Raw genomic sequence first — 15,155 nt, forward strand, 5'->3', positions numbered from 1 at the left:
GAACCATTTGAGGCATCGAGAGACCGTCGAGCTGGTAGAGGAGGGCGAGGGAGGGAGGGAGAGAGAGGGGGGGGGGGGGGATTGTAGGCTTCTCGTGTGCAGTAAGAAGGTTGAAATGGAAAGTTGCAGCAATTATGAAAAGATTAGGAGGCCGGCAGGGGACAGGCTTATGTTGAGAGCTCAATCAAACCTGTCTTCAGTCTGGACTCACCAGAAACAAAGCGGAAGCTTAACAGTCGTACCGCCGGTAAATGGAACAGGGAAGGGTGTAATCGACCGCTACACGAAGCATGCCTAGCAACATACCGTATATAAAAATGTGTCCATGTACACAGTTTAATGCGAGATGCCAGCAGTAACGCGGGTTTTCCGCCAATGTTATGCAGCGCGGAATGAAATTTATCAATAAACGTTTGGTGATTTAATTATATACCTGAAAAAAATTACAAGTAAGAGGTCCCTTTACATCTTTCACATTAGCTCGTAAGATGATGCTCGGTTCTCGTAGACCTCGAGAGAGTAAATTTTGTCTCGTAACGTAAGCACAGTAAATGGGGAGAGTATCATATAAACGTTATCACCTTTGCCTTGCCTCACTGAGCATTTTTTTTTTAATGGGGCTCTTGCTTTCGGTGGTGTGAGCAGAAAGACGGCGGAGAGGCACGGAATCGCACGAGTCAACCCGGAGCGCAGCTGAGACAAGCAAGCGAGCGGCCGTGTACAGGCAGGGAGGGCGGTCTGTAGCGGCGGACCCCGGCACGCCAATCGATAAGCCCCAAAGCCTCGCACTGGCCGGCAAACCACGCCGCCAGGTTGTGTCACTAGCATCCTCACCCGCCGGGAAACGTCGAGACACACGGGAGGCGCCGCCACTTCTGCTTCCACAATACTCACAGCAAAAACATACTAACAGACTTCCGAGATACCGTTTTCACAACCTACGCCGAAATAGCAAGAATATACGTCTCTGCTAACATTATGTGTGGACGCGCGCTAACCAATATAGCACAGTTACTGCATTTTTAAAATTTTTGTACGCAACGTCGTCAAACCTCTCAACAACACTCATTCTACGCTACTAACAACATAGTAACAGTGAGACTACAGCTCGGTCTGTCTTGTTTTCCAGGTCAGTTAGGTAGCTGATACCGACACAAAGTCACTAGCCTTTAACGTACCTCTGATGCTCATGACGTTATAGACACCCAGTGGTTTGAACGGAATCACGAGGGAAATCACAGACGGTATTACTAAAGAAAGTTTCTCGATATTATTTTGAAAATACTGTATTGCGGGGAAACATCGATGGCCACCACTTCTTCAAAATACTGAGTAACCTCATTCGGCCTTAAGCTAATTAAAACGCGCCCGTAATCGGACACCAAGTGTTTTAGTCTCCCTCCCCGCCGCCCCACTGTCACCGCCCTCCCCCCCCCCCCTGTGTGTGCGCGAGAGAGAGAGAGGGGGGGGGGGGGGGAGCACGCGCGCGTTTCTCCGCGTACACAAATCGTTGGAGATGGCTCACCTGTTCTTGACGCCGGCTAGGGAAACAACACGCAGCCTAAACTCAACAACGAGCACATGTGGGCGCAAACCGTAAAGAGGTTAAGGAATACTTTGATCTGCTACCGATTATGTTTTCGCGTATTACATGACTTGCTACTGTGTGTGCATAGCAGATGACGTGCGAGAGTGATTCAGAGCTTGTTTATTAGAATGACGTTCATCAGTCAATCAGGGCGCTTCGGAGTTTGATAAGAAATACATTGTTTTTACAAACGTCAATGAACGATCTGGATCACACTGTAACTTCGTTGAACTCTGCAGTTCAGACTCTGTGTAGTGACCTTAAAAAAATAAAAAGAGAAAAGAAGATGAAGAGGTAGCTATCTAATCCTTGCGATGCCAAAGTATTGCGATGCCAAAGTATTGCGTCGAGCGTCACGGAAAAAAAGAACGTCTCTGGTTAAAACATTGTCTACTCGGCAGCCTCTGTTTGCATATTTTCACGTTTAATCTCACACTGGCATTAACTATAGAAACGTAATGTGCAATATCATTTCACCCACAATACCAAGCACAATCTGCATTTTAAATTTCTGTAATGGAAACTGACCCCGTTGTTAGGACTTGAAAACAAAATATCTACATCTACATCTACATCTATACTCCGCGAGCCACCTTACGGTGTGTGGCGGAGGGTACTTATTGTACCACTATCTGATCCCCCCTTCCCTGTTCCATTCACGAATTGTGCGTGGGAAGAACGACTGCTTGTAAGTCTCCGTATTTGCTCTAATTTCTCGGATCTTTTCGTTGTGATCATTACGCGAGATATATGTGGGCGGTAGTAATATGTTGCCCATCTCTTCCCGGAATGTGCTCTCTCGTAATTTCGATAATAAACCTCTCCGTATTGCGTAACGCCTTTCTTGAAGTGTCCGCCACTGGAGCTTGTTCAGCATCTCCGTAACGCTCTCGCGCTGACTAAATGTCCCCATGACGAATCGCGCTGCTTTTCGCTGGATCATGTCTATCTCTTCTATTAATCCAACCTGGTAAGGGTCCCATACTGATGAGCAATACTCAAGAATCGGACGAACAAGCGTTTTGTAAGCTACTTCTTTCGTCGATGAGTCACATTTTCTTAGAATTCTTCCTATGAATCTCAACCTGGCGCCTGCTTTTCCCACTATTTGTTTTATGTGATCATTCCACTTCAGATCGCTCCGGATAGTAACTCCTAAGTATTTTACGGTCGTTACCGCTTCCAATGATTTACCACCTATGGCATAATCGTACTGGAATGGATTTCTGCCCCTATGTATGCGCATTATATTACATTTATCTACGTTTAGGGAAAGCTGCCAGCTGTCGCACCATTCATTAATCCTCTGCAGGTCTTCCTGGAGTACGTACGAGTCTTCTGATGTTGCTACTTTCTTGTAGACAACCGAGTCATCTGCAAATAGCCTCACGGAGCTATTTTTGTTTGACGTTGTCAGAACACAATCAGTATCGTCCATAGCTTGAGTTTCGAAGTGTGTTGCGTCGCCATGTTTCCTTCGGAGCAACTTATTAAATCAAGCTGTATCTCCTATGGATTACGTTCTTGCACCATACATTTGCAGCGCTTGTTTATAATCCCCTGCTCTCTCGAGTTCTTTCCATGACCGAAACAAATTATCCCTAGCCCTTCCGTTAGTGTTACTTGCGTAACATCCGCTTCTCGTCCACTGACCTTCGGAATCTGCGACTCATTGCTTATATTGCACATCATGTTAAGCGCCGAACAGTATTCGTGTGGATGTATCGAGTGCACTTGACGCGAATGCCAGTTTATACTGACAGGGAAATATCCACACAACTATGCAATGGAGCACACATCGTAACGAGACGAGGATTTGTAGCTTTGTGTACTAACATGAACGACCGTGCACAGGCAAAATCCTGCATTACTGAACATACTGCGAACTATCAATAAGCTCGATTTGTGTTTTAGAGATCATTCGTGTTTTCTTGCGGAGTAGCTTTACAGACTACTGCTTCATTGTGTGATTACTAACCACTATTTGGATGACATCACACTTCTGTCAGCGCTGAAAAATTGCAGGATTGGCATAATGCAGCTCTGTGTTATACGAAGAAGCATCGTCAGCCGTGTGCGGGGATCGCCTGAAAGGGAGAGAGCGACACACGATGCGTTTCTAAAATGAAACTTCTGGTCCCCTCACATTTATCTCTGTCCCTGACGACTACGAGGACAGTAAGAAATAAAATGCGCTTGTAGCCTAATTGTCAGATGATACATCAAGGGGAACACCTTAGAAAATGTGGATCGGCAGGAGCAAAGTTACCATGCTAAAAGACAAGGGCTCTGAAAATTGCTGTTGATTACTAAAACGTAAAATCCTATCTGGAACTCAGTTACCTATAACCCATGACAGATACAAACATTTCATACTTTGTTTCCGGGAAAAGCGAACGACAATAAACTTTTTCAGTAACTACAGAATGTCATGGCATCTTCCGTTAAAGGGCACGATGTGACGAAGACTTGCTTCGCAAGCAAACCCACTCTTCAGTTGGAGAAGCTATGTCTGCTGACTAAGAAGATCTGATACTTTATTTACAGTGCCCGTCATGTCGTCGAAGTTGTGCGACAAATCCTGCACTTCCTCATTCAGCCTCTCACACCAGAGTAAACTCTGTCATCCGTCAACACACAATTTCGAAAGCCTGTCTGGATCTCATAAACCACAGAACGCGTGACTGAAGTATGCAGCATATGTAGGCCTAATCCATCACTAAATACACTGACAGAATGTTTGTGTCTATCTCCAGTCTCTGGCAAGTTATTAGAGGCTGCATAAATATTCCGGAAGCTTTTATTAACCACATTGTACCGGTAGTATCCACTGTACTATCTCCCTTTCGCATGCAGCGTGAGAGCGAATTGCCTCTGAATTCCAATCATGATCCATTCGGTGGGACAGACGGTTCTATCAGTATAATTTTTGTACAGTCTTCCACCAAGCATAAGCAACAGAGTTATGGGGAAAAAAGGTCGCCTTTATTCCAAATATTGCTGTGTAAATTCCCTGATCACAAAGGTTGCATTTCCGTAAGAGCTGTACTGACCTGTTACGTTCATGCAAGCGTATATCTAAATTCGTTCGCAATACGCTAGAAATGATCCCAGTATATGCGTCCCATTGTGCATCTCCCTTTTTCAGACAATTCCCGACAAATATGAGACTTCTATTCAGCTTCCACAAACTGGTTTTTAAGTTTAGTTATATTCAGGTTACTTTGTGGTATTATCCCTGGATATTTAAAGGTTGTGACTGGCTCCAGGCGTTCGCTTCACGTCTTGTATTCCGATACAAATGGGTATTTTTCTCTTGTTTATGGAAAGAAAACGAAATCGTTTGCGGTGTTTTTTCCTGGGAGCAAAGAAGCAGGTTCCCAACATCGTATCAAATTACAGCTTCATGTGCCCTGAGCCTGATGCTTTACATGTATGCCGCGAAATTTGTAATCATTTTCGGGCACCAGTTGGAGTCTCCATGAACTGACTGTAGTTCTATATGTATGTATACATTCCCCAAGTTAAAATGCAGTGCATAGCAGAGGGCACACTGTACCAATAATCCATTTCCTTTCCTGTTCTATTCGCGTGCTGAGGTAGGGAAAAATGACTGACTGCCTATACGTTCATCTGAACCAACAGGCTTTCGCGAGACATATTTCATCTTTCTACGACCCCATTTAATTTCCCCGAGCACTTTTGTTACATTTTCGTTACAATTTGTTACTATCTTAGCAGCATGTCCCTGATTTCTTTCGGCATCTGTCGCCTTGCCTGATTCGTAAGGACTCCAAATGTTAGGACAGTACTCTAGAAACGGGCGCACTAGGTTTATTTGCAGATGCACTGCACGTCCTCAGAACCCTTCAAGTAAATTTTAATGATCCTTTCGCTTTCTGTAATAAGTTATTTTACGTCATCGCACCATTTCATATCGCTTCTTAGTACTACCTTCTTCTAAATACTTACGTGGCGTGCTCAAGATATTAACCAATATTCTCGTAATCAGATAGTAAATAGTTCTTGCTCTTTGTTGCAAACATTATCTTACAGTCATCCACATTTGAGGAGGACTCATTTATTACACCAAGTGGAAATTTTGTGCAAATTCTTCTGCAGTTCCTTACGACCGTCCAACGATGATTCCTTCCGGTACACTACTATATCCAACAGCTCGGCCGAATATTTAGGAAGCCTCATTGTTGGCACACGAACAGTGGTAGAAGTAAATATCTGACATCCTAACTTCACACGTGCGTACGCAGCTGCGGTGAATCAGTGACCCCCTCGGCGCTGTTCCCATGCCTAGTCTTGCCTTCCGCGCCGTATGAATACACGGCGCGGCGTGTCGGCGACCAGTGGGAACAGTACAGCGAGCCTTTGTGTAAAGGCGCAACTACACTCTTCCGACTGGAACAGGTACTGCCGCTTGCTGCGGTAAACACACGATTCTCCCCCCTCCCCGTGGTGCTTGCTACCTACTACCTATCATTCCACTACAGAGGGAAGAACGGGGTGATGTACAAACATTTAGATGTGACAACTTACGGAAGACGAAAATCGAATTTCGGAAACCCATTTTTCGCTGTTATATGTGCACGTTAAGGTGCGAATCGATTTTGCTAACGTGGTCAAAATTGGTTTTCCCAGCAACTTAAGTTTTACAGGAACTTTGACTGTAAATAAACCTTTCCGTTTTTGTCGTGAGCGTAAGCGTAAGATTTCCTAATGGACGATACTGCAATCAAAGGAGCAAGAAGTGCGTTCAAGAAGCGACGTTTAATACCTTACCCGTCAATTAACGAAAGCCAAGCTTTTACATTAAGCCCATCTGAACGATTTTTACCCCAGCATTATAGAATATGAGGAGGAGGAGATTAATGTTTAACGTCCCGTCGACAACTAGGTGATTAGAGACTGAGCACATGTTCAGATTAGGAAAGGATGGGGAAGGAAATCGGCCGTTCCCTTTCATAGGACCCATCCCGTCACTCGTCTGAAGATATTTAGGCAAATCACGGAAAATCTAAATCAGGATGGCCGAACGCGGGTTTGAACCCTCGTCCTCCCTAATGCGAGTCATGTGCGCTAACCAAGGCGCCACCTTACTCGGTAAACTGAAATCTTCCCGTAAACTGATAACTTCCCAATGCGTGAAGAGACATTATTATTCCCCTGGGAATAAAATCAGCTGAAGTTTGATCACCAGCCACTGACTCTGCCTCGCGCGCTTTTGCCATTAAAAGCGAGAGAGGGTATACCAATTCAAAATTCATCCGGCTAACGAGGATACAGGTTTGTTGCTAGGCAGATCTATTTTGTTAATTCAGCAAATATATCAGTATTTACGTATGTAGCAACCTGATAACACTAACTCAAATGTGGTATAATACGTACATGGAACAGAAATCGATTACAGGAGCGAAACCCCCATTTCAGGATCGGTGACTGTTTAAATGAGCAACAACAAGCCCTAATAGGAGATCGGTTTATGGAAAGCCGGTTTTGGGTGCCCATTTAAAGGTAGCAATACCGTTATTTAAAAAGTTTTAGGAGGACATGGTGGCGGTAATTATCGTACTACCAATACGTGGCCAGCGAAATTTTTTCCCCCCAAAGAGATGTATGTCTACAATCTCTACCCTCTTCTCGCCCACATAAAATTGCATATTAATGTAGATACCATGTAAGAGCGGTTGGACAACGGGAGAAAAACACGGTTGTGGTTGTGTTCGCCTCGCAATTCTGAATAACATACGTCACCCGTAAATGTTAGAATGATAGCCATTATAATGATTGTGGGAAAAAGTTAAGTCGGGAACTGACACGTTTATGGATGGGCTTAAGTTATACGTAATGAAAGCAGAGAAAGTAAAATAATTGAAGAAATAATTAACTGCAACAGTTCATTCACACAGTGTACAAAAAATTTCACACAAAAGGGATTTACACAGGGTGTGACTATTTCGAATTAAACAGAAGACCTTGAGATTTTCGTTTAGTGTTGTTACTCTTCCACGAACCATTGTCTCCAACAGATAACGTCATGTCAGCTGCATGCTATACAATTAACTTTGTCAATGGACCCTCCTCAACCTTAGAACAACGATAAAATTTCAAACAAGCATACGGGAAAAACAAATCACTATCAGATACTATAGTGATTCACACGATACAAAATTTTTTAACCATCCAACATGAGATTAGGAGAAACTCGTGACTGACACAGTATAAAACGCTGTAAAAGAGGTTACACGTGCGCATGGCTGTGATGACATGATCAGAAAAAGAACGGAAGTCAGTCACCAAAAAAAAATTAGATTGTCAAGATAAGATGTTAAATTGTACAGCATGGGACTGAACGAAATTATGAAAGAAACTCCTACGAAACACCAACGGCCTCTCAACTTTATATCCAAGGTGACTATTGTTTTCACCCTACCAAACTGCATCTGTAGTATACTAGGTACGGCATTTCTTTCTTTACAAACATATAAGTAAGTACGCTTTTCTGCTACACACTAAGATAAAGGTTACTGTATATTCAAAAGTTACGATTTCTTATTATCAGAGGGCACTGTTTACGAAAGGCCAGCAAATAACCTGTTCTCTCAGACACATTCTCCGTTTATTAATCTGAACGGCGAGACTAATACATTTGCAAAGCACCTTTACATGGCAAACACATCTAAGGGCACGGTCGACTTCCTTCCCCATCCTTCCCGAATGCGATCGGACCGATGTGCTCGCTGTTTGGTCCCCTCCCCCAAATCAACCAACCAACACAAACACACACATCTTCCGAGAAAGCGCAGCACAACTGACTTCTACTCGCAAACGGCAGGAACCATCCCGTAATTTAGCCAAAGGCCATTCAGTGACCGAATTCACTGTCAGCAGAAGCTACTGCACAAACAAATCATTTTACATACGCAAAAAGTGGAAAATGATAAGCATTAATTCCTCTCAAAATACGCTGTGGTAACAGCATCCTGCTAGTATTCACAGCTGGATCCAGAAATAACAAAAGTAATGCCAGCCAGCAGCCTTCTCAGTTCAGTGCGGAACTCAGACACTCCAATCACCGCGACGCAATTCAAAGACTTAAGTACTTTCAAGTCATCGCAAGAGTTCCAGGACAGCTAGCGTGTAACCAGAGCTAAAAAATTCACACGCCGGAGTTACCAAGTTTCCCTTGTGATTACGTCAAAATTTCATAAAAAATTATGTCCCTCGAGTTTCGAAAAATTGAGTGCATCTGTTTCCGGTACTAGTGAACGCCATAAGAATACCGAGGGTTGCATAAACTTTGCTTCTTTTGTACAACAATTTCCATTCGCGGTGCAGTGAAAGAGGAGGACCATTGCATGGTTATGACTGTGCTGACAGACCTGGAATCTTAATGTGATAGCAGAGGCAACCTCCTTAGCAGCAACCACGACACACTGACTTCTGACTAGCTACGAGGGTGAGTCAAATGAAAACCTTAAATTTGTAATAACAAATCGAAATTTCGCGCCGTTATCCTGTAAGTTGGTAAGCGTGCTAAGACAGCGTGCAGACTGTCCTGTAGGTGGCAGCATAGTGCAGGAGCACACATACCGTCGCAGTATCAGTATAAAGATGGCCGCCCCACTTGCGATTTGCACCATGGAAGAACAGCGTTCTGTTATTCGGTTTTTGCGCAGTGAAGGTGTGAAACCTATTGAAATTTATCGACGAATGAAGGTTCAGTACGGTGATGCATGTTTGTCACAGCAGCAAGTCTACGAATGGAGTAGGAAGTTCGCAAATGGTGTGACTTCAGTGGAAGATGCTCCTCGCCTAGGTCAGGCACAACGAGTTGTGGCTCCACAGAACATTGCAGCAGTCGAAGCCATAGTGAAGGAAAACCGCCGAGTGACACTGAATGACATTGCAGCGTGTTTACAGATTAGTCATGGGTCAGCACACCACATTGTGCATGATGTGCTCCAGTTTCACAAAGTGTCTGCAAGATGGGTGCCACGGCATCTGACTCCTGAAATGAGAGAACGACGTGTTGATGCTTGTGAAGAACTACTTCGGCGCTTTGAACGAGAAGGTGATGGCTTCCTTGCAAGAATCGTTACTTGGGACGAAACCTGGGTTCACTTCCACCAACCGAAAACGAGAGAGAGAGAGAGAGAGAGAGAGAGAGAGAGAGAGAGCAAGGAATGGCGCCATTCCTCATCACCAAAACCAAAGAAGTTTCGAACAGAACCATCAGCAGGGAAGGTTATGCTGACTCTCTCTTGGGACGAAAAAGGCGTCATTTTGGAGCATTACATGCCTAGAGGGACCACTGTCACCAGTGTATCATACACAGATCTCCTAAAATATCACGTGCGGCCTGCAATCAAATCAGAGCGACGTGGATTGCTGTCAGCAGGTGTCCTTTTGCAACATGACAATGCAAGGCCCCACACTGCCCGTACAACAGTTGCATCAATCACAGACCTGCATTTTGAGTGTCTTCCTCATCCACCGTACTCACCAGACCTTGCCCCAAGTGATTTCCATATGTTTGGACCACTCAAAGACGCAATGGGAGGAAAGAAGTTCCGTTCTGATGAAGAGGTACGCCACGCGGTGCATGAGTGGTTGTGCAGACTACCAAATAATTTTTTTCTAAACGATTGGGAATATATGCACTTTGTAAGCGCTGGAGTACTTACATTGAGCGTGGGGGAGATTATGTTGAAAAGTGATACAGCTTTGTACCACTTCTGCACAATAAATAATATTTTAAAAAATATTTCATGTTTTCATTTGACTCACCCTCGTACTTAATCAGTAAAACAAGAATTTTTGTCTCCGGCGAGGTCTTATTTGTCAGAGTACAGCCACCCGACGTCACTATTACAACAACGCACGTGTATTCCCCCCCCCCCCCCCCCCCCCTGTTTACTGCTTCAGAGGTCTTCGTCAAGAACGAAAAAACTTGAGTTTTACGCACCTGTTTCCACTATCTCTCCACTCCATATAAAAAAATAATTTTCCAATTCCGTAGAATGCTGGACGTGATGCAACCTGAGGTGTTTTCTACTGGACGCAGGCAATGTGCACGGCATTGCAACAGGGCAAGGTCCCCGACCCCTCTGTACAACAGGAGGGAACGCATCGCACAAGAGAGCAAACGGACCGGCAACAAAAGCCCACGTGAAACGCGCGCCGCACGCGTACACACACACACACACACACACACACACACACACACACACACACAAGCAGCTGGCACGGCGCTGGAAGAGTCCCGAAACGCTGTCTCCCAAGTAGGTCAGACAGCCCGCTGCACAGCTGGCATAGTTGCCATCGCACGGTCGCTGCTACTCCACTTATTACGTGAATTATTGCCAAGTTATTAAAGGTTCCCACGCAGTTTCACATGCTCCTAGCTTCAACAGACAAAATCAACGAATGACTGCTGAAACAACAGTGGGGTCTATGACCAACCCCTCCCACATCCTTCACTAAGCCTATTTTGCTAAGAACGTGTTTACGTGTATGAATTTCGATGCTTCTTAGATAATTTTACATATGGTACTTTTCACTTGTTTCCATGAGGCTCAGCCCTCATGGTACTGAGGACAGACGGGCTGCAGAGAACATTCCAGCCAAGTAAATGCGCTAACTCACAGGCTCCTGCTGCCAATCCGACTGTGTTCGAATCAACACATATAATAGACAAATCACAGAAAATTGATCAATGCAATACAGAAACGGAATTGCCCTCCACCGTGGGAAAAATAACAGAAACACTCACTTCATAAACGTATGCGGAAAGGACCGAAAAAAACAACATTCTTCTCATTTACACGTCCGTCCATGAAGTTTGTGAACACAGGTCTGCAGAGAATGACTAGTTGTTGTTGTGGTCTTCAATCCTGAGACTGGTTTGATGCAGCTCTCCATGCTACTCTATCCTGTGCAAGCTTCTTCATCTCCCAGTACCTACTGCAGCCTACATCCTTCTGAATCTGCTTTGTGTATTCATCTCTTGGTCTCCCTCTACGATTTTTACCCTCCACGCTGCCCTCCAATACTAAATTGGTGATCCCTCGATCTCTCAGAACAAGTCCTACCAACCGATCCCTTCTTCTAGTCAAGTTGTGCCATAAGCTCCTCTTCTCCCCAATCCTATTCAGTACCTCCTCATTAGTTATGTGATCTACCCAACTAATCTTCAGCATTCTTCTGTAGCACCACATTTCTAAAGCTTCTATTCTCTTCTTGTATACTATTTATCGTCCATGTTTCACTTCCATACATGGCTACACTCCATACAAATACTTTCAGAAACGACTTCCTGACATTTAAAGCAATACTCGACGTTAACAAATTTCTCTTCTTCAGAAACGCTTTCCTTGCCATTGCCAGTCTACATTTTATATCCTCTCTACTTCGACCATCATCAGTTATTTTGCTCCCCAAATAGCAAAACTCCTTTACTAATTTAAGTGTCTCATTTCCTAATCTAATTCCCTCAGCATCACCCGGTTTAATCGACTACATTCCATCATCCTCGTTTTGCTTTTGTTGATATTCATCTTATACCCTCCTTTCAAGACACTGTCCATTCCGTTCAGCTGCTCTTCCAAGTCCTTTGCTGTCTCTGACAGAATTACAATGCCATCGGCGAACCTCAAAGTTTTTATTTCTTCTCCACGGATTTTAATACCTACTCTGAACTTTTCTTTTGTTTCCTTTATTGCTTGCTCAATATAAAGATTGAATAACATAGGGGAGAGGCTACAACCCTGTCTCACTCCCTTCCCAACCACTGCTTCCCTTTCATACCCCTCGACTCTTGTAACTGCCATCTGCTTTCTGTACAAATTGTAAATAGCCTTTCGCTCCCTGTATTTTACCTCTGCCACCTTCAGAATTTGAAAGATAGTATTCCGATCAACACTGTCAAAAGCTTTCTCTAAGTCTACAACTTAACGTTAAATACGGACAGTCGTGAGTGCAAATTTTCATTTTACATCGTGCAAATTATTATGCTTCCAAGTTATGCTAAAGTAATGTACTTAGTTTCAATGTAAACAGATAATCATTATTATAACGTGTATCATCATGAATACTATTATTACTATGTTTTTAAATCCTGGCAACTGTAGTAGTTAAAAGCTGGAATGATAGAAAATTGTATTTGAGAGAGGGAAGAGAAAGTAAGGAACTGTGATCTTCGCCCCCAGAACTGAACCTTGGGGCGGTTCCCGACAGCCGTTTGTTCTACCACACAACATGAACAGAGGACAAAAATATTCTCACAAGACATGTATGTCTGTTTTCAGAGCCCCACAACTGTGTTTGAATTTAATAATAAATTGGTGTGGGAAAGATGATACAGATGAAAAACATTAAACGATGTATAAACTGATTCTTACGATACCATGAACAGGATGCTATCAAGCCAACTGCCAAATGTTGAACAGGAGTTATGGGGTAATACGGGCAACTCTGCCCCACTCAGTCCCCAAACACATACAACAAAACAAAATCTTTTTGGAAGGCATCAGCTTCTGTAACTCTGATGTAAATCACCAGTAATATCAAAATCGTACACAAAATGGAAACAACTCTATAGAGGACCCCGAAGCGCCCTTTACCAGGATATTTTCCTTGCTTCTAGTAGTCGTAGCACACAAACCGCTGTTGAGTTATATGCCATTAACATTTCCACCAACGGCGTTACTGGCGGGTGTGAAATGAACCGTTAGTCAATTAAGAACGCGAAGTTACCGATTCGTTGAAATTCTTGTGATCAATTATCTTTCTGCTGTCCGTCCGATATTTTTGGAATGAGAAAAAATATAACAGCTCTTGGCTGTCCAGATTACGCTTCCCTGCGATAACAACTGGAGCTATTTATGAGGACATTAAGCCGACCGGTACTTACGATGGCACGGACGGCGGTGGAGATGGCGCCGTAAGATCTGCAACAGAAAGACGACTGTAAGCACTGATGCACAGTAGCAGAAAGAAAATGCAAGAGCTGTTACTTACACACATAATCTATATTTTCTATTTTAGAAAGCCTCGGGTTAAGTGTGAGAATCAGCGTGTCATTGTCCTACACACAAACTAAACAAAGTCCCACGCATGCTTACAAACAATAAACACGCACACTCACAAACAAAGCCACACAAAAAATCAATCAATCAATCAATATCTCTCTCGCACACACACACACACACACACACACACACACACACACACACACACACACACCCGCGCGCGCGCACGCACGCACGCACGCACGCAAACCTTTCCCATTCTAGGAATTATCTTCACTCATTGCATACCTTGTCTTCATACAAAACTAACCATTTACTGAAGTGCATTCACGGAATCAAGCAAGATGTTATAGCGTTGATATGGAATTTGCCGGCAGACAGCGCGAGGAATGGGGTGGGGGGAGGTACGTTTAGTGACTAAATACGATAGGGATTCGATCAGGGGTTCACAAGGGACCGAAATACATATCACTGCAACTTTGAAAGAAGCTGCGCTACATTTAGAAACAAGTTTGGTTCTTAGTCGAAGGAGCTAACTACAAGAAATAGAAACACGGTTGAGAGTCGCAACAACTTGTCGACTCCATAGGCATTATTTGTGAATAATATGTAAGGTCTGGAAATGAAAAAAATTGCGGACGTGTACGAAATGTCTCCGCATCCGCTTGAAGTTACTTGGGTAATAAACATTTTGTGCATTTTGTATTTTAGCAAATACGTTTTGCTTTGTAGATCTACCTTGTTTATACGCTTTTTTAAGCATTTAAAGGGCATTAAACGAAGAACTAACGCAGTAAGATAACATCCACCTCCCTATCATTTTTCTAAGTTAATTTTAAATATTCACGTACATACTTACCAGCAACTTTTGTCGTTGCGTAACAAGTTTTCTTAAACTGATATGTGTACGAAACGGATGCTCTCCTTATTAATAAGTAACAGAAAAAAATAATCAGTATTCACGATAAAATCCAATGGTCACACACCTCTGATCTGCACACTGCTAAAACTACCAGCTGCTGCTCTGCAAATTTTATTGAGCAGTGTTCGTCGCTGACCTAGTAATAGAGGAAATGAAGGCAGGCGGGTTAGCTAATAGCAACAGCAAGCACCCCCTGCATTGATGCTGAGAGGGGAGGGAGGAGGGAGGGAAGGAAGGAGGAAAAGGGAGAGCGGGAGGAGAGGACGACACACACACACACACACACACACACACACACACACACACAGAGAGAGAGAGAGAGAGAGAGAGAGAGAGAGAGAGAGCGATAACAGTAATGTGGGCACAAGCGTGCGAAGCAAGATAACGAGAGTTAATTCCACCTCTTGTCACTAGGCCTGCGGGGCACCGTTTAGCTAGCAAACATATGCTGGTAATCGTGTTGGAAACTGGCATTGTTGGACTAATTACCTCACTCTTATGAACATCGGCGATTTGAAGCATTTCGCCTGACCGGGAGTACTCTAACAATAAAATACAGGTGTAAATAAAACTGGTCAGGTGCGCGTAAGATTCACACACT

The 15,155-nt window shown here is 43.7% G+C and overlaps 1 protein-coding gene across 1 annotated transcript in view; it reads right to left on the reverse strand.

The window, feature by feature from the left end:
* Positions 1 to 15,155, reverse strand: part of LOC126199617 (AF4/FMR2 family member lilli) — a 190,935-nt gene that overhangs the window by 86,185 nt on the left and 89,595 nt on the right. The window contains exon 6 of the mRNA XM_049936545.1: positions 13,515 to 13,551. Within this exon, the coding sequence (XP_049792502.1) occupies positions 13,515 to 13,551 (37 nt within the window). The remainder of the gene's footprint in view (positions 1 to 13,514; positions 13,552 to 15,155) is intronic.

The sequence above is a fragment of the Schistocerca nitens genome, chromosome 8 (genome assembly GCF_023898315.1).
Source record: "Schistocerca nitens isolate TAMUIC-IGC-003100 chromosome 8, iqSchNite1.1, whole genome shotgun sequence".
Classification (NCBI taxonomy): Eukaryota; Metazoa; Arthropoda; class Insecta; order Orthoptera; family Acrididae; genus Schistocerca; species Schistocerca nitens.